The 22,660-nt window shown below is 34.4% G+C and overlaps 3 protein-coding genes across 3 annotated transcripts in view; all 3 read right to left on the bottom strand.

Annotated features, from left to right (window-relative positions):
• Nucleotides 1-4,952: 4,952 nt before the first annotated feature.
• Nucleotides 4,953-22,660, bottom strand: part of LOC102619959 (putative UPF0481 protein At3g02645) — a 35,852-nt gene continuing 18,144 nt past the window's right edge. Inside the window, exon 3 of the mRNA XM_052434586.1 lies at nucleotides 4,953-6,411. Within this exon, the coding sequence (XP_052290546.1) occupies nucleotides 5,098-6,393 (1,296 nt within the window). The 5' untranslated portion in view covers nucleotides 6,394-6,411 and the 3' untranslated portion in view covers nucleotides 4,953-5,097. The remainder of the gene's footprint in view (nucleotides 6,412-22,660) is intronic.
• On the bottom strand, nucleotides 8,427-9,873 carry LOC127900226 (UPF0481 protein At3g47200-like). Its single transcript, XM_052434590.1, has 2 exons — nucleotides 9,267-9,873; nucleotides 8,427-8,910 (listed from the first exon to the last, which is right to left on the bottom strand). Exons 1-2 carry the CDS (start codon nucleotides 9,534-9,536, stop codon nucleotides 8,905-8,907), a joined length of 276 nt encoding a protein of 91 aa, XP_052290550.1. The 5' UTR covers nucleotides 9,537-9,873; the 3' UTR covers nucleotides 8,427-8,904.
• Nucleotides 18,848-20,134, bottom strand: LOC102608781 (putative UPF0481 protein At3g02645). The gene has a single exon (XM_006492672.2). The coding sequence runs from the start codon at nucleotides 20,132-20,134 to the stop codon at nucleotides 18,848-18,850; it is 1,287 nt and encodes a 428-aa protein (XP_006492735.1).

Here is a 22,660-nt window from a genome sequence, read left to right as displayed (position 1 = left end):
ATGGGAAGAGTTACACAACAAGTTGAAAATCCAGAATATATAATCTGGAGGTCACAGGATCAGACATTACTAAGCTGGCTATTAAGCTCAATCACTGAAGGTATTCTCAGTCATGTTCATTCTTGTAATACTGCATATGATGTGTGGAAAACATTGGAGAAAAAGTTTGGTGCAAAATCTGAAGCTAGAGTTCTTCAACTCAAATATGAGATGAGTGTTTTGAGAAAAGATTCACTAAATGTAGAAGATTATTGTTTGAAAATGAAACAAATAGCAGATAAATTAGCCTGTGCTGGTAGTCCAGTTTCTGACAAAGATCTGTTACAACAGATCCTTAATGGTCTTGGACCAGGCTATCTAGATTTAGCAACTTTCATTACTGCTAGTAAGCTAGATTTTGATGATTCCTATGCATTGCTGCTCACGCATGAAACAAGATTAGAACAGAGTCTAAATGAAAAACAGATGTTCAATGCAAATCTTGCTAATGTTTCTCATAATAATAATGGTTATGGTATGATGAATGCTTATTATGCTCAAACAAGAGGTAGTGCTCGAAGAGGTGGATATAATGGAGGATTTCATGGTGGAAATCAATTTGGAAGAAACAATTTTCATACTGGAAGAGGAATGTTTATCAATTCTCATCCAAGAGGCTTTCCCTCTGGATCTGGAAATCTTGGTAATAATCTTGGCAGAGGTCAAATGATTGGAAACAATAATAAGCAGGCACAATTCATGAGAGGACAATATAGTGTTAATTCTAGTTTGTCGAATTCTGATGGTAACGAGGAACAGACTGTTGTTTGTCAGATCTGTTTTAAATCTGGACACACAGCAGTAGAATGTTGGCATAGGTTTGAAGAAAATTATATGCCTCAACACATGAAAAGAGGAAGAAATCAGAGATCAGCCTATATGACATATTTTAATGCACCTACTGAAGATTCATGGCCTGCTGCAGCTGATTATTCAGGGATACCTCACGTGTATAATCCACCATATTCTTCATACATATCTGACTCAATGAGCTCACCTGTGAGTGGAGCTGGAGCTGCTTATGCTGCTAACTTTGAAGGACCAGCAGATGAAGGATGGTACCTTGACAGTGGAGCTACACATCATCTAACAAATAGTATGGCAAATATGCATGTCAGCAATGAGTTTAGAGGTAATGACAAGCTTATCATTGGTGATGGTAAAGGTTTGTCAATCACACATGTTGGTAATGCCAATCTTACAATTCAAAGCTCTAAAATACAATATGCAAGTACATGCATTGCACTTAAAGATATACTGCTTGTTCCATCTATTACAAAGAATTTAATAAGTGTTTCTAGATTGACCACTGATAATGACTTGTCTGTTGAATTCCTTGGTTCTGTTTGCTTTGTGAAGGATATACTGAAAGGGAAAATTCTGCTACTGGGTATTGCTGAGAAAGGTTTATACAAATTGCAGCTGAGTTCATCATCACAATCTACATTTACCTCTTTTCTATCTCAGAGCTCAATAAATAAGCCTGTGTCCATGCTATCTCAGTGTTATTTCAGCACTTCAGTTAATAGTTCTTGTTCTGGAAAATGTTTTCAGTCAAATAAGAATACTTGTAGCACTGATTCATTCAATAAAATGTCTTTACTCCACAAACAATTTGGTCATCCTAATACTCAAAGTCTAATTCATTTGCTTAAGCTTGTGCATCCCAATTTGTGCTCTACAAATATTGTTAATCAAGCTACAAAGCATTTCTGTGAAGCATGTCAGCTAGGAAAATTTCATAAACTTCATTTTCCAATCACTGATATCAAATCCACATCAGCTCTAGAACTTGTTCACACTGATCTATGGGGTCCCTCACCAGCATATTCTAGAGATGGCTTTAGATATTACATTAGCTTTGTGGATGATCATACCAGATACACCTGGATTTATCCTTTGAAACTTAAATCAGAAGCTCTAGAAGTGTTCAAGCTGTTCAAACTTCAAGTTGAAAAACAATTTCAAACTTCTATCAAAATTCTACAATCTGACTGGGGGGGAGAATACAGACCATTTACTGCCTTTCTAAATGAATGTGGCATTCTCTTTAGACACTCTTGCCCTTACACTCATCATCAGAATGGCCTTGTTGAAAGAAAACACAGACAAATTGTAGAATTAGGACTGACACTTCTAGCTCAAGCCAAACTCCCTTTTCAATTCTGGTGGGATGCTTTTCATGCCTCAGTCTATCACATTAATAGACTCCCTACTTCTGCACTTAAGATGTCTACTCCATATGAAAAGCTTTATAAACACAAGGCTGATTATAAAATGCTGAAATGCTTTGGATGTGCTTGTTATCCATATCTGAGAGATTACAATAAGCACAAGTTTGACTATCACACAACCAAATGCATTTTTCTTGGTTATAGTCCATCTCATAAAGGCTACAAGTGTTATCACCCCTCTGGACATATATATATAGCTAGGCATGTTGTCTTTGATGAACACTCTTATCCATTTGCAGCTGATCCTAGCTTTCATAATTCAAATAAATCTAAGTCTGATACATATTGCACAATTACTCCTATACAAGTTTTCCAGTTATCAACATTACCTGTCATAACAGATTTTTCAGTCACCAGCAATGAATCTTTCTCTCAAGCATACTCCAGTGGCAACATTTTTCCTTCAACAGTAGTCTCAACACAGGTAACAGATCAACAACCCTCAAACACAGACAGAAATAATCCATCTGCACCTATAATGTTACCTTCTATACCTGACACAACATTAGAACAGCCCTCAGATGAAAATTCACAAAACCAACACAATAGCAATATCCCTCATCTCAATCAAACAGTGACAACCTCACCATCACTAAACCAACACCCCATGATCACTAGAGGGAAAGCAGGTATCTTTAAGCCAAAGGTATATACTGCAGTATTGTTGCATAAAGAACCAGATACAGTTCAGGAGGCTATCAATGATGAGAGATGGTTTCAAGCAATGAAAGCTGAATATGATGCACTAATGTCAAATGGTACCTGGACACTTGTGCCAAGAACAGAACATCACAAACTTGTTGGCAACAAATGGGTATTTCGAGTGAAATCAAATACTGATGGAAGTGTTGCAAAATATAAGGCAAGGTTGGTTGCTAAAGGATTTCAGCAAATAGAAGGAGTGAACTACTTTGAGACTTTTAGTCCAGTGGTGAAAGCAGCAACAGTTAGAATAGTCCTGAGTCTAGCAGTAATGAATCAGTGGCAAATAAGACAGGTTGATGTGAATAATGCATTCTTAAATGGAGATTTAATTGAGGAGGTGTATATGAGTCAACCAGAAGGGTTTATTGATTCCAAAAGACCTGATTTTGTGTGCAAGCTTCACAAGGCACTTTATGGTTTGAAACAAGCTCCACGAGCATGGTTTGACAAGCTGAGAAACAGTCTTGTGCAATGGGGATTTGAGAATTCTAAGTCTGACTCATCTTTGTTCTTGAAAAAGAATAAAAGATCAATTATTTTAATCCTGATATATGTGGATGACATATTGATTACAGGATCAAATTGTGATGAGCTGGAAGATTTTATCAAGCTATTCAGTTCTGCATTTGCATTAAAGGATCTGGGAAAGCTATCTTATTTTCTTGGAATAGAAGTTTTGTATGATCTTGGCAGTATGTATCTGTCACAAAGGAAGTATATCAGAGACTTGCTGGCTAAAGCTGATATGCTCGAGTGTAAAGGAATAGATACACCAATGAGCAGCAGCAAAGATTACAGATTGCAGAAGAATATAGAAGGGGAAATGGGTTATTACATAGAAGATCCATCTCATTACAGAAGCATTGTAGGAGGTCTTCAGTATTTAGTTTTGACAAGACCTGAAATTGCCTATTCAGTTCATAAGCTAAGTCAGTATGTATCTTCACCAACACTTCAACATCTTATGGCATGCAAACGTGTGCTTAGATATCTGAAGGAAACACAAGACTATGGGCTGAAATTTGTTAAGGAAGGTGAGCTGAAGGTTACAGCATTTACAGATGCAGACTGGGGAAGTGATCTTGATGACAGAAGATCCACTGGTGCATATTGTGTGTACCTAGGAAACAACTTAATCTCATGGTCCTCAAAGAAGCAATCTGTAGTTACAAAATCTTCTGCAGAAAGTGAATACAGAGCACTTGCAGCAGCTGTTTCAGAGATAACATGGATAAAATCTTTGTTTCTTGAGATTAATCTATGTTTTGTGGAGAAACCAGTTATATGGTGTGACAATGTAAGTGCCAAAGATCTTGCTCATAATCCAGTGTTTCACTCAAGAACAAAACACATAGAAATCGATCTGCATTTTATCAGAGATAAGGTTCTAGCTGGAGATCTTAAGATTCTATATGTTCCTAGTGCAGAGCAGATAGCAGACATAATGACTAAGCCCTTAAACTCTTCTCAGTTCATTTATCTAAGGAACAAACTCAATGTGCATTTATGCCCCTTGAGTTTGAGAGGGGCTGTGAAGAAAGCTCATTGTGCTGAGCTGAGAAGAGAGAAGAAGTCAGAAGCTAAGGTGCGTCAGCAATGCCACGTCAACAATGCTGAGTCAGCTGATTCTGTTATGCAGCAATGAGAGTTCGCGTGATTAGTTAGTTAATACAGATCAGTTTCGTTAATAGCTTTTACTAATAAAATGCAAGTATAAAAGACTTGTGATTTACTCATTTGTAATGAATGAAATAATAAGATCTGGAATATTCATCAATTTTCTCTCTGTTTCTCAGTAACCAAACAGCATTTGCAACTCATTTTTACACTAACTACCCTCCCTTCTTGGATATATACAATTCTAGATATTTTTTGTTAACAAGTGGACGATTGGACGAGTGGATCGAGGGCTTGAGTCTTTCTTCAATATTATTTGAATTGTCAAATTTTTATCGTTATGTGCTAGACTTATTGCGAAAACAGCAAAAGTAAGTGCAGAAATCAGCTGCTCTTATTTCTTTTATATACATACTGTGGTTGAGCTAAACAGAAACACTCACCGGCAATACAAGTGAAATCCTTGTAAGAAAATAATACATAATAAACTGTAAAAGTGAATCTACAATGCGATGAGGGAACAAACTGTTTGTATGGATGTGAGTAGAAGAAGAATAACAGCTGCAATTACAGAGATAGACGCCCATGGAGTGTTGAAATAATTTTGCTTCAACGTTGCCTTCCACTTGTGCCATGGTAATTTGCAATAGGCCTGTAGATCAGCAACAACACCAGAATATTGGAAATAAGAATAACTTATCGCACATCCTTTATCAAGATTGCGAAATACAGTTGGAACTGCTTCAGTATTCCCTAGCCCAATAATTTCGTTCTGAAGGAGTAATTCCGCGTCCTTTGAAGTGCTGACAAGATAATTCATCATTATAATATAGTCATTCAAATATTTAGTGTAGGAATGCATCATCTCGAAAGCCAGAACATTTCTGTACAAACGCTCTGTGGGATCATACACCGTTAAAAATGGAATTTCTAGAATTCCCTCATTAAATTTGATGTCGAGTAGATCCTTGCTCGACCCTCGTTTAAACTTGACTCCAGCTTGGTGAAGTTCCATTACACTGGGAATGTTTAGATCTTTCAACGCAAAAACTGCACGCGACTGGGATGGCTGAAGACAGAGTATAAGCAGATCAACAAAATGTTTGGCTTTCGAAAAGTTGATTTCTAGCAAATTCTCCTGTATTGGAAGATATCCAACAATATCATCCCTGAACCAAAAACAGGTAATTGTCATGAAGGAAATTTCCTCATACAAGTTTGCTTCAAACGTTTCTGTTTTGGCGAGATTAAACAAGCCGTTGAGAATGAACAATGGAAGCTGATTTTCTAGCAGCAAAATCTCATGCGTCACATCATTATACAAAAATAATTTTCCTAATATGGGATCCTCATTCGTTCTGAGATTAGGTTGATAATACTTCAGAAAGAGCTCAATGAGAAACACAGCATCCACTAAAACCATTTTTATGAACTCATCACTCCCAAGATGAATTGTTTCAGCATAACAGTTGCGCAATTCTGCTTCCCTTGCCTTTATAAATCCAACGAAACTTGCTATGCGTACCTTAGTTCGTTGAAGAAAGCACTTAAGGTATCTTTTCTTATGCTCTTCCATGGCTTTTAGCTCTTCCTTACCATGATGAAAAGGGCCTATTGAAACCATTCGCGGAGTAAAATGACTTGGATGGGAACACCGCGTGGCCTCAGGAACTCTGTAGATGGAACACTCTCTGGCTAAGGGATGCAATGACTCCAGTTCCCCACTCAAAGAATCTGCCAACTTCTCCATATCAATCGATACACCATAACCCTCATGCTCATGCTTTCTGGTGTCCATCTTCTCATTAATTGCTCGCTGCAGTAGCAACAAAATGAATGAAATCAGTAAAACAGAAAGAAAACAGGTAGCATTAAGAACAATAACCGAAACAGGAGGTGAAGACGTGCAACTAGGAGTTTGGGAAGAGCAAGAGCAATGATGAGTCGAAGGAGATGATATTGGTGGCGAATTATTTGAATATCAAAAAGATGTTGGATTATTTGACCGAGGCTCTGGTCAACAAGATTAAGAACAAGAGTGTCGAGTATGTCAGGAAGTAAAGTTATTTGGAATTGAAAATGATTTTACGCTCGAGGAGGAGGAAGCAGCCAGGAAGGGTGATGATAAAGCATAAGCTTTTTAAATTTTAATCCCCATCATTATTTAATTGAAGTAATTTTATGTTTTATGTTTTACAATAATTGCTGGCTGGATATTGATTGATGTTGAATTTGATTATATCTGATCACACTTCATTACATTCAATTTATATTTACTAGTGTCTTTTATAGTTTTTTTTCTTTCTTATTTATTTTTTGGCATTGATTTAGGGTAAAATAATAATTTTATGTTTGTGGGTAAAAAAAATCATTTGATCAATACTCTATTAATTCTATTAACACCGTTAAAACGGCGATGGACGAGTGCATGAAAATGTATTTTCAAGTAGAATTCAGCTTTAAAAAAAATGTGTATAAAAAAAACACAAGAAAAGAGGTGATGCATGGATGATTGCTCTTCATTAAAAGACCAAGCTCTCGTAATAAGAAATGATTTGTGGGCTGATTTTTTATTTTTTATTTTTAGTTTTTTGAGAATGCCCATTGGATTGTTTAAACGTGCGCTTTGCTCCCATGATCCTCGATCAAGGAATATAATAAAACAATTCCAACCAATCGTGCACTCTTCGGACAAATTGATAAGAGGTCAAGAGTCTTTTTTTTTTTTTTTTTTAATATAGTGGAGCCTAGTAAAGACTAGGACAAACAGAGCAGGAATGAAAGTCTCATACATATTATTACATAACTAATATCCAATCCCCTCCGGATAATTAGTCAAGATTCTTTTTTTAATACAACAAAACCGAGTTGCTTTCTCTATAAAATTGAATAAATTGTTTTCATTTTAATTTTTCAATAAAGCAAAAAATTAGCAACTAGGTGATCGTGCTCAAACAATTCAATAGGCCACAAGTCAGTCCAAAATTTATGTCGAGGTTAGGTGACCCAATTTAATTAAAATAATAAAGCGACAAGTAGACAATTCTTTTATTAAACCCGGGCCCCGACTCATGTGCTAGATTCCTATTTTAAATTTGTCTATTTTCACTTGTTAAACTGTCTTGCTATACCAAGAAAGCCCTTCGTATCTTCCACCTCCTCAATGATTTGGGTTCTCTCCATTGATGTTCTGAATACTCATTGAAATTGAGTGAGAAAATTTGTCAGTTCAGCTCAAAAGATAAGCGTGAGAGATTAAACAACTACTTGAAAATACTTTGATCCTTTAGATGACAAATTGACAATTTAGGTTTTGTTGCACTTTAGAGTACCTCACGTTTTATATGTCTCAAATTCAGGGTTGGACCGACTATGAGTCAATTTGACAATGCTAGAATTTTTAAAATAATTGTTAATAATTGTGCTGTAAAATTAATTAGTTGCGAAAGTTAAACATTTAATAATTTTAGGTGTCTCTCTCCTGCTTTGCCGATGTGGGATTCACCTAGAGTGTTACAATTTCTTAATTGAATATGGATAATTTTAGATATTTATAATATATGTGAAGATATATATGAAATTAGTTGTGTAAAGTTATTCCTTTTCTACTTTTCTAATTTACCATATAATGGGGTGATTTTACCAAAAGTAATTTTTAAAAAAAAATATCAAAATTAATTTTTATCTTTTCGAAATCAAAATTTTGAGCCTAAAAAACAATCCCAAAAGGGCTCTATGACAAACCACATTTTAGTTGAAATTTTTAATTTCAAAAAAAATGGTTTTGTTGCAAGTGTCATGTTGTTACAACTGACATAAAAAGTTTCTAATATTTAAAAAATAATAGTTTTTTTTTTCTTTTATTTCTCAACTTTTATGCTTATTCATGCATCTCCACACGTCAGTGTCGCCTACAACTTTTAGCGTGGAAGACATCATCCGTACTCACGCCCTCCTTATCGAGGGAGCGAGTTCGAATCCCAGTGGGAGTAGTTCATTAAGCCGCACCATAATGGAAAAGAAGTAGATTCCTTTTCAATGAAGGTGTAGTACGTTTCGCCGCGTCAAAATAAAACCGATGCCGCGTCAAAATTATTTGATGTCGAGTAGATTTTTGCTTGACCCTGGTTTAAACTTGACTCCAGCTTGGTGAAGTTCCTTTAGACTGGGAATGTTCACATCTTTCAACGCAATATCTGAATGCGACTGGGATGGCTGAAGACAGAGTATAAGCAGATCAACAAAATGTTTAGCTCTCGAAAAGTTGATTTCTAGCAAATTCTCCTGTATTGGAAGATATCCAGCAATATTACCCCTGAACCAAAAACAGGTAATTGTCATGAAGGAAAATTCCTCATACAAGTTCGTTTCAAACATTGTTGTTTTGGCTAGATTAAACAAGTCGTTGAGAATGAACAATGGAAGCTGATTTTCTAGCAGCAAAATCTCATGCTTCATATCAACATACAAAAATGATTTTCCGAATATGGGATCCTCATCAGTTCTGAAATTAGGTTGATAAAACTTCAGAAAGAGCTCAATGAGAAACACAGCATCCACTAGAACCATTTTTATGAACTCATCACTCCCAAGATGAATTGTTTCAGCATAACAGTTGCGCAATTCTGCTTCCCTTGCCTTTATAAATCCAAGGAAACTTGCTATGCGTACCTTAGTTCGTTGAAGAAAGCACTTAAGGTATCTTTTCTTATGCTCTTCCATGGCTTTTAGCTCTTCCTTACCATGATGAAAAGGGCCAATTGAAACCATTCGCGGAGTAAAATGACTTGGATGGGAACACCGCGTGGCCTCAGGAACTCTGTAGATGGAACACTCTCTGGCTAAGGGATGCAATGACTCCAGTTCCCCACTCAAAGAATCTGCCAACTTCTCCATATTAATCGCGTCATAACCCTCATGCTCATGCTTTCTGGCGTCCATCTTCTCATTAATTGCTGGCTGCAGTAGCAACGAAATAAATGAATGAGAGTGATGATAGAGCTACAAACTCTTGAACAAACTTATTTTGTACAAACTGATTTGGCATCAAGTCATTGGTTGAATAAAAATATAGTATAATAAAAACAAATCATGTGGACCAAGAGATATTTAATCCAACTAATTAAATCATGCTACATCAATTTATACAAGAGCTTATAACTATATTATTACTCAATGAAATCAGTAAAACAGAACAAAACCGAAACCAGCTATCTCGAGGACAGTTGCTAACTTAGTTCCCGAATGATTAAAGAGAACGAGAAAAGAAAACTCATTTTGTTTTGCCGATAGCCTCTGCTACACGTACATACCCAAACAGCCCACTAATATAATCAACAAAGTCTCCTCGCCCAAAATAAAAATAAATTATTCCTTAATATAAAGGTATATACGAGGACAGTCTCTTTTAGTTTATATTATTAAAAGACCAAGTTCTCGTAATAAGAAATAATTTGTGAGCTGATACATACATGTGTGTGTACACATTGATTAAAAGATATAACAATTGATTACATATCTATCATAAACTTATTAACACATCAAATCAAGTTCTCGTAAAAATTAAGACAAGCGAATACTCACATTTTTATCTTTGCTTCTTGAATCAATTATGGATGATGAAACCAGTATTATATATGATCGACCTTGTCGTCCGAACAAATTGGTCCATATATTTCATATATATATATATATATATATAGAATAAATTGATGTTGTACATTTATTCCTTTCTTCAGAACATCACAATTCTCTTGTCTTTTATGGAACCTCTCTTTCAATAAAGTCAGTAACTGTTTTCTTTCTTTACAGGTTCCCATCTAATAAGATGCATGCTTTAAGCTTCATAATTGAAATCATCAAAAATTACAAAACGAAAAATCAAGGACAAAGATTGTATTGGTTGTTAGAGTCTTAGAGAAATCTCTTTACATAAAAGTTTTAAGTTGATTGGTAAGAATCAATAAGTATTATAGTTTTCCTCAAGTATTAAAACCAGAACTCGTAGGTAAGCTTAGAGATAAGAGAATTTTAAAGTAAGTCAATAAATTCAAATTAAAATAAAGTTTGTATGTGGGAGAATAAACTTGAGAAATCTCGTTAGTGAAATAATTTGGTTCAAGAGTTTAAGCAGAATCATAAGGATCCAATAATAGCGTTAAAATCAAGTCTCATTATGATAAACAATTTAGTGTAGCCTAAAATGAATTACTAAAGTAAATTCTTGAAGAAAAAAAGCGTCTAATATTCTTGAACATCATCTTAAGTTAACTAAAACTTAAAGCAGGTTGGTTTGGGTTTCTCTATGAAAAAAGGTAAAAGTATTAACATGTATCAAGTATAGTTATGAAAATTTACAATTTCAGATTTTAATATTTATTTTGCTGATTTGGCCCCCGGTAACTTTAAAAGTTTAACATTTTACCCATTAATTAGATAATCTTTTTAACTTTAACCTTAAAACATTTACCTCTATAATATTTGACCCCCACCCCCCCCCCCCCCCAAATTTTTATTCTAGCTCCGCCCCTTTTCATCACTCCACGCATGCAAAAGTTATTTAATACTTCAAATTTCTCAAAATTTATGTTTATTTATTCATGACACAGCCGTTGCTTGTAAGAGTAATGCTATACCTTAGAAGCAACATCATGGAAACATTACCATGTTTTAATTGGCATGTACATTGATCATTTGGAACGATGAACTATTTATTCGATGTGTTTGGAATTATTCATCTATGATCATATTCATATGCCAAGACTTCTGAAATGTTAAGGCTAAAACAAGAGTGTTACATGTCCAAATTTAAGGAATTAATTATGTGGTGTTTGGTTGGGAGAAGAGAATGTAGGAGAGGAAAGTAATTTAAATTCCCTTTTTATTTCTATTGTTTGGTTTGACAAAATATATAAGAATTTAATTTCCATTAGAATTTAATATCCATTATAATATAGAATTTGAATTCCATACTAAGTAGTGAAGAATTAAATTCCTCTTATATTAGAAACTAAAGTTTCTAAAATTACCCTTCAACTTTTTAACTTATTTAATGTCATTAATAATTATTATTTTATTGATTTAATATTATAAATGGACCTCCACCGGAAAGTCACTGGACCACCGTCGGACCTCGCCGGACCACCGAATCGCCATTTTATTATATATATTATTACTAATATAAATAGTTTAATATTTAAGGTAAATGATAAATTTGTCTAAAAAAATTATAATTAATTTCCTTATTAAATTTTATATCAAACCAAACAACAAAATCTAATTTCACTACTCTTCTCCATTCCTTTCTTCTCCCTTCCTTTCCATTCCACTCTTTTCTTCTCTTCCCTTTTCTTCAATCAAAACATGACCTAGTATTGTTAAATATGTAGGTACGAATGTGAAATGTGTAACTTATTGTTAAAACTTATGTGATATCCAACATACCATGTTACGAATTAGCCATTCTTGCATGCGCGCTGCCTAACCAAATTTAATAGTTAAACATTTTACCGTTCTACAATTAGACTCACTGCTGTACCAAATGAAATATCATGTTCTTTCACAAGTTAGTTGTCAAGAAGCAGCATTTTTTTTCCTTTAAAATTAAAGGCTGGGGTCATGATTTCCCGCCAAATTCAAAACCGAATCCAGCTGTCAAAAAATGGCCATCACCTTCATCAACTCCAATCTCTTCTCTGTTCCTCAAAACGCCACTTGATCACAATAAAGACATCATATACACTTCATACTTACTTCACTTTCAATTACACTTAACTTTACAAGATCATTTTCCAATAACTTGCCTTATAAGAGCTGTTTTTGTCCAATATTGGTTCAGCCCGAAACCTAATGAGAGCTTTTTTATGCAGAAAGTGGTTTCCTGGTGAAGATCAATGTTGGGCTGTCTGGAGATAGTTTTGGCTAGATTAAACAAGTCATTGAGAATGAACAATGGAAGCTGATTTTCTAGCAGCAAAATCTCAAGCTTGACATCATCATGCAAAAATGATTTTCCTAATATGGGATCCTCATTAGTTCTGAAATTAGGTTGGTAGAATTTCATAAAGAACTCGATGATAAACACAACATCTACTAAAACCATGGGGGGACCCAATTAAGGTCCATAAGGGGTTGCCCAATTAAGGCCCAACTCCTTCTGAGCCATTAATTTTTTTTTTTTAAATGTACCCAAAGTCCCTTCTCAAAGAGTTAAATAAAAAAATTTAGACACATTTTGTATATAACAAAAGACTTGTAGTTTAATGGTAAGAGTGTTATTTGATGGTTTTAAAGTCTTGATTTAAATCCCAATAACCATATTGTTTTGTTTTTTTTTATAAATATTTTGTGAAAAATACTTAGAAAAATTATACTTTCACGCATTTAAAATAAATAATTTATTACAATTATTATTTAGAATTTAAAAGAAAGTAATGAAATTTGAGTTTATGAGACTTAAAATATTATTCAAGTGAGCGTTAAAAAAAATCTCAAATAAAATAAAATAATTTTAACTAAACCCCTAATTTAAGTGTCTGGATCTCCCACTGACTAAAACCATTTTTATGAACTCATCAGTCTCAAGATGAATTGTTTCAGCATAACAGTTTCGCAATTCTGCTTCCCTCGCCTTTATGAATCCAAGGAAACTTGCTATGCGTACCTTAGTTCGTTGAAGAAAGCACCTAAGGTATCTTTTCTTATGCTCTTCCATGGCTTTTACTATGAATAGCCTTGTAATCAGGTTCACGATTAATTAGAATTATTGCTTTGTTTTTATCAGAATTTTCTCTCAATTCTCAGCTTTCTCTTTACTTTTCTCGGTAACCAAACAGTACAAATTAGTTAAATAAGCTTTGATTGCAATGACTCCAATTCCCCACTCAAAGAATCTGCCAACCTCTCCATATCAATCGATACATCACAACGCTCACGCTCACGCTTCCTGGCATCCATCTTCTTATTAATTGCTCGCTGCGGTGGCAACAAAATGTATGAAATCAGTAAAATAGAAAGAAAACAAGTAGCATTAAGAACTGTTTGATAATGAGAAAAACTCTGTTTGGTTGTAGAGAAAGTGATGTAAAATGAAGAAGAAAGAAAACTTTTTGTATTATTGAATTTTTGGAAGCTAACAAAATAACAACTAACTAATGATATTTATGCATGCTAATAATACATGAGTTTGTTATGGAATCTATCTAGAAGATTCATACAGCTAACAGCTACTGAATCTGTTTGTAACTAACTATCCACATCAGCATAACTAACATTTGTTTTTTGAGAACTTGAGAAGGTCTATTGGACTGTTTAAACTTGTTCAGTTTAGTAATAGAACAATTCCAACCAATCGTGCACTCGTCGGATAACAAAACCGAGTTGCTTTCTTTTAAAATTGAATAATTTGTTTTCATCTTATTTTTTTCAATAAAGCAAAAAATTAGCAATCGCGTTCAAATAATCCAATAGGCCACAAACACTCCAAAGTTTCTGTTGAGGCTGGGTGACAGTGACACGATTTATTAAAACCGGGCCCCGGCTCATGAGCCTGTTTCTGTACTTGATCATATTTTAATGAAGAGTGTGTAAGAAAATGAATCCTGTTTCCTATATTAAATTAGTCTATTCCACTGGTGTAACTGTCTGGCTATACCAAGAAAGCCTTTCGTATCTTCCATCTCTTCAATGATTTGGGGTCTCTCCATTGGTGTTCTAAATACTCATTGAAATTGAGTGGGAAAATTTGTCAGTTCAGCTCAAAAAATATGTGCATGTATTGATGGTGGTGACATATATAGTAGATAAGTGTGACAGTTTACACAACTACTTGAAAATGCTTTGATCCTTTAGATGACAATCTAGGTTTTGTTGCACTTTTTGACCGTGGTAGAAATTGTCACTAATATTGTGATATATCTTTTATGCCATAAGTACCTCACATTTATATGTCTCAAATTCAGGGTTAGGCCGACTATGGGCCAATTAGGTAATGTTATAACTTTTAAAATAATTAATATTAATTGTGTTGTAAAATTAATCAGCTACAAAAGTTAAACATTTGTTAAAAATTTATTTTTAAAAGTACTGTGAGTTATAAAATCAATCATATGTATTTAGTAAGAATCTTATTATAATACAAATGACAAAAATAAACATAATATTAAATAAAATTTATTTGCATATTTATAAACAAGTAATTTTTTTTAGTGTATATATAATAATTGATAACTAAAATAAATATTTTTATTTTATTAAATTTAATTCTCATTTTGTTATCTTAATATAATTGGTAATGATGATAATCTCTTTAAATTTAATGATTTTGTTTCCTAATTGAATATGAAAAATTTTGGATATTTATAATATATGTAAAAATGTATATGAAATTGTATTAGATATTTGTTTGATATGACTTATTCAATAGTCATAAGTGATTATCTAATCTCATATAAGTTCTTTCTTAAAATTTTTGTTTTTGTTTATTTTAAAAAAAAAAAAGAACTTTTGACGGTTAAATAAGTTATTTTGCTTGTAGCAAATCTTAAATTTTGGATTTTTGGAAGTAAATGTTAAAAAGTTTTTTTTAAATATTAAAATATCTAAAATATCATTTATTTAATTGACAATCTTTTTCATTCATTTTTTTGTCTGTTGAAGAAATTTTATAATTTTTAATAAAAACTCTCATTGACAACCAAACAAATAAACTATCATTTGTCAGTACGCCCACCTTCATTAACGAGGAACGGAGATCGAAACTTAGAATCCCGGTAGGAGTAGTTCATTTGACCGTACCGTAGTAGAATTAGAAGTAGATTCCTTTTCAATGTAGGAGCAGTGCATTTGGCCGCCCCATAATAAAAGCGATACCAGTAGTTTTCTGATTAATAAAATATCAATATTTTTATAATTGTAATTAAAAATGAAAAGGACTGGTGAATTTTCAGTATAACTAATCATTTGAGGAGTATAGAATCATTCAATTATGATACAGACAGTGTTTAGGAGATGAAAGATTCATTATAAATTTATAAATCCAAGACTAGTCTAAAATCGCCCACCACATTCCATCAATTTATATAACTACATATTTTATTATTTATTGGATAAAAAATTTCATAATTAGTAAAATTATTATAATTAAATACCATCCAATAGATGAATGCCATATGAATTGGGATCTAAAAATTAAAATCCCTAACCTTATTGATTTGTAAATTAAAATATAGGGATTTCTTTCAATCGAAGGTCTGCCGAAACTAAAAAAATGATAACCACTGAAATGAGACCCAGCTACAGTCATATATTTTCGAAGCTACTGAAGCAGATAAAATAATCAAAGCCAGCATAGGACCACCTAATAGAAGACAAGTTCGTTCACATGGACCCGTTAAAATTGAACCAATAACAGCACCATTAATCTGGTTGCAGTTGTAACATTAATGTTAGCTGAGTGATTTTTCCAACAAGTTAGTTGTCGATAAAGAACAGCTTTAGTTTAGGATGATGATTTCCCGCCAAATTGAAACCCTAATCCAACTGTCAAAAACCGCCCACCACATTCACCAACTCCACACTCTATTCCTCAAAACATCACTCGATCACAACACGTACATAATCTCACGCTTCATTCTCACTTCACTTTCAATCTCACTCCACTTTACGAGATCCTTATTCAATAACTTGCCCGTCACGCCACCACTTTTTGCTTACAATACCCTTATAAGAGCGTACACGAAAACCTCTTGTTCGATCGAATCAATCAAACTGTTTGATGAAATGCTAAAAACAGGGCTTACACCAGATAATTTTACGTGCCCTTCTGTTGTAAAAGCTTGTGGTCGGTGTCTAATGATTGGAGTTGGTGGGTCAGTGCATTCGTTGATTCCTAAAGTGGGTTTGGATTCGGATAAATATATTGGGAATACCCTTTTGAGGATGTATGCTGCCTGTAAGGAAATTGATTTTGGGAAAGCACTGTTCGATGAAATGCCTGAGAGAGATGTGGTTTCTTGGAGTTCTATGATTGCGGCTTTTGTTACTTGGTATGCTTCTTCAATGATTTGATTTTAATTGTTTATGTGTCATTGTTACTTGTCGTGGATTTAAAAAATAAAATAAAATAAAAAACCGTTAATGTAAATAAAAGCCAAATAATTGCTGCATGAAGTTCATTAGTTAATGAGTTTGTCTAGTTTCGGTGCTTGTTTTCATGTGAATTTTGTTGTGCACGGAATGCGGAATCAAGTGCACCAAATAATTACTGAAAAATAAAAGACACAAGAATTACGTGGTTCGGTAATTAAACCTACATCCATAGAGGCAAGAAGGAATAATTGTTCTTTGAAGAAAGCATGGATACCTTTGTTCTTTGAAGAAAGCATTTTAGGTACCTTTGTTTATGCTCTTCCATGGCTTTTAGCTCTTCCTTACCATGATGGAAAGGGCCAATTGAAACCATTTGTGGAGTGTATTGACTTGGATTTAAACACCGCCTGGGCTCGGGCATTCTGTAGATGGAACACTTTGTAGACAAGGGAGGCAGGGTCTCCAACTTCCCACTCAAAGAATCGGCTAACTTCTTCATATCAATCGGCACATGCTCGTTCTCGTCCTCATGCGCCCTGTCATCCATATATATTCAATCAGTTGCTAATGGAAGAATAATGAAATAAATGACATTAGTATGGAAAATTCTTGGTGTGTTTCAGAACCATTGCTCCTATTGCAATCACTCTTTGTCTAGTATATTTTTCAATTAATAAAGTCAGTAAGTGTTATCTTTCTTTATTGGTTCTCATGTAATAAGAACAAAGATTATATTGGTTGCTAGAGTCTTAGAGAAATCTGTTGACACAAAAATTTAACTTGAGAGTCAATAAGTATTAATTAAACAATTAATGGGTCCCCTAACGTACAAAATTCAGAGCATGTAGATGAGCCGTGAGACAAGAGAATTCAAAAGCAAGCCAATAAATTCAACTTTGAATTCTTGTTACAGAAATAACATAGTTTCAAAAGCTTAAGCATAATAATAAGGATCCAATAATAGTATTAAAGTAAAGTCTTACAACGAATTTACTGCAATGAGCAATTTAGCATAGCCTAAAATGAATTACTACCATAAATTCCTGAGGAAAAAACCGTGTAATATTCTTGAACCTCATCTCAAGTTAATTAATTTAAAACTTAAAGCAGATTCGTTTCGGCTTCTCAATGAAAAAAAGGTGAAAGCATAAACATGTTTTAAGTATTATCGTCGATACTTTCATCCATGGGGAAGCTGTCCCATGGAAAACAGAGGCCCTGCCCTGCTGTTGTATGTCCAAAAACAATGATTAAACATAATTATGTAAATTTACAATTTCAGATTTTAAAATATTTATTTTTCTGTTTAGCTCTTACAACTTTAAAAGTTTAACATTTTACCCCAATAATTAAATACTCTTTTTCAACTTTAACCCAAAGAGATTTACCTCTACGACATTTGATACCCCCTAAATGTTTTATGAAGCACAGCGCTTCCTTGTAATCGTGTCTTTTACTTGGCAGAGATATGTATTGAATTTTATTGCTCCGCACAGCTGCTTTGAATCGAAGGCCACTTCAAATTCCTTAATATGGGGTCCTTTTCAATAGAAGCTGGTCTTTATCCGTCCGATGGGACAGTAAATAATCAAATTTTCATCACTGTGCTGGGCCACCACACGCTTTTGCCTTTTCTTTCAACTTTCCAGGACCCATGCTTTTATGATTGCTTGACTTATCTTGCTTATGTTTTATCATTATGTGCTTGACTTGACTTGGGGCTTACTATATACAATTACTCTCTCATTTCACAGTAAAAGCTCTAACTTGATTATAAATTTTATCAATAAATCAACTAAATAATTATTACGAATTGTAGAATGAATAGAAGTACTGGTTATTCAAATGTTAAAATCTTTCATAGAATCGCATTGCTACATTATCACATTATTGCCTTTCTTTTTTATCTGCCGTGCCATCCTCCATTACTGATGTTAGCTAGGTGACACAATTTAAAAACTGAGGTGACAAGTAGACAATATAAAGGTGCTTGACTTGTTGGAAAGGCGAGTGAAAATAGCAACAGTAACCAGAGAAATCAACTGCTCTTATTTTTTATACATTCTGTGGGTGAGCTAAACAAAACAGAGGCACTAGCAAGCAATACAAATGAAATGCTTCTAAAAAACACAAAAATTGATCACAAACAGTAGAAATTAATAAATCTACAATGCAATTAGAGAAGAAACTGTTTGCGTGGCTGTGAGTAGAAGGAGAATAACAGCTGCAATTACGGAGATAGACGCCCATGGCGTGTTGAAATAATTTCGCTTCAAGGTTGCCTTCCATTTGTGCCATGGTAATTTGCGATAGGCCTGTAAATTAGTCACAACACCAGAATATTGGAAATTATAACTATTTAACGTACAGTCGGGATCAAGGTTTCCAAAAACAGTTGGAACAGTTTCAGTATTCCCTAGCCTAATAACTTCATTTTGAACGAGCAATTCTGCATCTTTCGGACAGCTGATGAGACAAGCCATCATTATAATGTAATCATTAAAATATCCGTCGTAGCCATGCATACTCTCGAAGGCTAGAAGATTTCTGTACGCACGCTCTGTGTTATCATACACCTTGAAAAATGGAATTTCCAGAATTCCTTGATTAAAATTGATGTCGAGTAGGCTTTTGGTTGACCCCGCAGCTGGTTTAAACTTGACTCCGGCTTCGTGAAGTTCCTCCACACTTGGTATGTTTTGATCTTTCAACGTAATTTGAGCACGTGACTGGGATGGCTGAAGACAGAGTATAGTCAGGTCGAGAAAATGCTCAGCTTTGGAAAAGTGGATTTCTAGCGAACTCTCGTCCAGTGGAAGAAATACAAGTACTTGACTCCTGAACCAAAAACATGTAATTTTGACAAAGGAAATATTCTCATAAAAGGCATCTTCATCGGTTACTGTTTTGGCTAGATCAAACAAGTCATTGAGAATGAATAATGGAGGCTGATTTTCTAGCAGCAAAAAGTCGTGCCATATTCTTTTACGCAATTGGGGTTTTCTAAAAATGCGATCATCATCAGTTGTTAACTTACGTTTATAAAATCTCAGAAAGAACTCAATGAGAAAGACAGCATCCACTAAAACCATCGCTACGAACTCATTACTTCCAAGATTACGAATGGTTTCTGCATAACAATTGCGCAGTTTTGTTTCCCTTTCCTTTATAAAAGAGAGGAAACGTTCCATGCGCACCTTAGTCCGTTGAAGAAAGTATTTTAGGTACCTTTGTTTATGCTCTTCCGAGGCTTTTAGCTCTTCCTTACCATGACGAAAAGGGCCAATTGAAACCATTCGCGGAGTAAAATGACTTGGATTTGAACACCGCGTGGGCTCAGCAACTCTATAGATGGAACAATCTTTAGACAAGTGACGCAGGGTCTCCAACTTCCCACTCAAAGTATCTGCTAACTTCTCCATATCAATCGAAACATCCTCACTGTCATCCATAAACAACATGGAAAATATGCACATCAGGGAGCAATTTAGTAGATCAGATCAGCTCATTATTGGCAATGGACAAGGTCTGAATATAACTCATATTGGTGATGCATTTCTCACTTTTAAAAGTTCAAATGCCAAACACAAACACACGCCTATAGCATTAAAAGATATATTGCTTGTTCCTTCAATTACTAAGAATCTTTTGAGCATTTCTAAACTCATTGCTGATAATAACTTGTCTGTTGAATTTCTTGGAAATATCTGTGTTCTTAAGGATACTCTGAAGGGGCAAGTATTGATGCAAGGTGTTGTGATGTGAAGCAAATCTGTTTGTGAAAACGTCAGCTGATGCTGCGTTTTGGAAAGTCAAACTCGTATCTCCTGGAACGACATGTATGAAGGTCGTTTTGGTTAAGTGATGCACGAGAGTTTCACGTGCATGGATAAGTTGCGTTCTTGGTTCGTTAGAATCAGTTAACTCACATGACTGTCACGTGGGTTTCTGGGTTGGTTGCTGATTCGTTAACAAGCTGTTATATACAGCTGATTCTGGCAACAGAGAAAAAAGAAGAGAGAGCTATTGTGAGTTGAGAAGATTAATAACAAAAGGCTTCTTGAGAGACTCTGTAACAAGCTTGATGAACTCTCTGTAACTCCTTTAAACAATCAATACAATTGGGTTCTGTTTCTCCCGTGGATGTAAGCTAGACTGAAGCTAGCTGAACCACGTTAATTCTTGTCCTTTTCTTTAATTCTTTCAGTTCTAATAATCTGTGTGTATTCTACTGGATTGATTCTTGGTACATCTTGTTTGTTTGGGTGTGATCTTGGGAAGTGTTTTGAGTTGATTGGGATAGTTAGTCACTCTTAAACACTACACAAGGCCTTACTGAGAGAGGATTATACAGGCTGTTAATAAACTCCTCTTCTTCAAAATCTCAGTCATCTTCTTCTTTTATTTCCTATATGTCTTCAAATAAACCACTTTCAATGTTGTCCTTTTATCATGTTGATTCTGCTAGTCATACTGATACTGTCAGTGAAACTGCAAATTTTAAAACTTGTTATCAGACTGCTGTATCACATTCTGCTAATTCAATCAATAAAGCTTTACTTTTTCATAGAAGATTTGGCCATCCCAGTACTCAAGTGCTGTTACATATGCTCAAAACTGACAAATCCATCTCAGTTCCTACATATCAAATTCATCAATTACATCAAACAACATGTGAAGCATGTCAAATGGGCAAGGTTCATAGACTTTATTTTCCCTGCACAGAAACTAAAACTACCCAAATTCTTGAGCTCATATACACAGACTTGTGGGGACCTTCACCTAATCTATCTAGAGATGGTTACCAATATTATATAAGTTTTGTGGATGATTTCAGTAGATACACCTGGATATATCCTTTAAAATTTAAGTCAGATGCATTAGAAGTTTTCAAACTCTTCAAATTGCAAGTGGAAAACCAGTTTACCACCACCATTAAAACTCTGCAATCTGACTGGGGAGGGGAGTATAGACCTTTTACAGAATTTCTAAACCAATCTAGTATTATCTTTAGGCATTCCTGACCTTATACACATCATCAAAATGGATTGGTTGAGAGGAAACACAGACATATTGTAGAATCAGGATTAACACTTCTTGCTCAAGCTCATTTACCTTTCCAATTCTGGTGGGATGCTTTCCATACAGCAGTATACCTTATTAATAGATTGCCATAACCTATTCTAAAACTTTTGACCCCATATGAAAAGATTTTCAAGCATAAGCCTAATTATAATATGCTCAGATGCTTTGGCTGCACATGTTACCCTTATTTGAGAGATTATAACAAATATAAATTTGCTTATTATTCTAGCAAATGTGTATTCATTGGTTATAGTCCATCACATAAGGGATATAAGTGTGTACATGCTTCAGGCAAAATTTATATTGCCAGACATGTTGTCTTTGATGAGTTCACATTTCCATATACCACAGATTCTGTATTCCTCAAACATTCAGCCTCTGATTCTCAGCCTTCACTTTTTATTACATCTCAACAAGTTCATCATCTTTCCACTTTACCTATCATACCAATCTTTCTTAATGACAACACTAATGATCCAATCTCAGTGAATTCAGAAAGCATTGGTACAGGCACTTCAGTTCATCCTGCAAAGCAAGAAGTTAATCCAGAATCACAGCAAGGTACAATAAGTAACTCTTCACCTATTCTCAACTATCCATCTCTATGTCATGAACCTGTATCTAATTCATCATTACCTCAAACTCTCAACTCCCCTAAACAACAACCTAATAATCCCATTACACACTCTCATACACCATAAAATACACACCATATGATAACTAGGAGCAAAGCAGGTATCTTTAAGCCAAAAGTGTATATTGCTGATCTTGTTCACAAAGAACCAGACATTGTACAAGAGGCATTAAATGACTCAAAATGGCTGCAAGCCATGAAGGAGGAGTATGATGCCTTAATCAGTAATGATACATGGGTATTGGTTCCAAGACAAGCT

The sequence above is a fragment of the Citrus sinensis genome, chromosome 2 (genome assembly GCF_022201045.2).
Source record: "Citrus sinensis cultivar Valencia sweet orange chromosome 2, DVS_A1.0, whole genome shotgun sequence".
Taxonomy (NCBI): Eukaryota; Viridiplantae; Streptophyta; class Magnoliopsida; order Sapindales; family Rutaceae; genus Citrus; species Citrus sinensis.
This window is presented reverse-complemented; position numbering and strand designations above follow the sequence as displayed.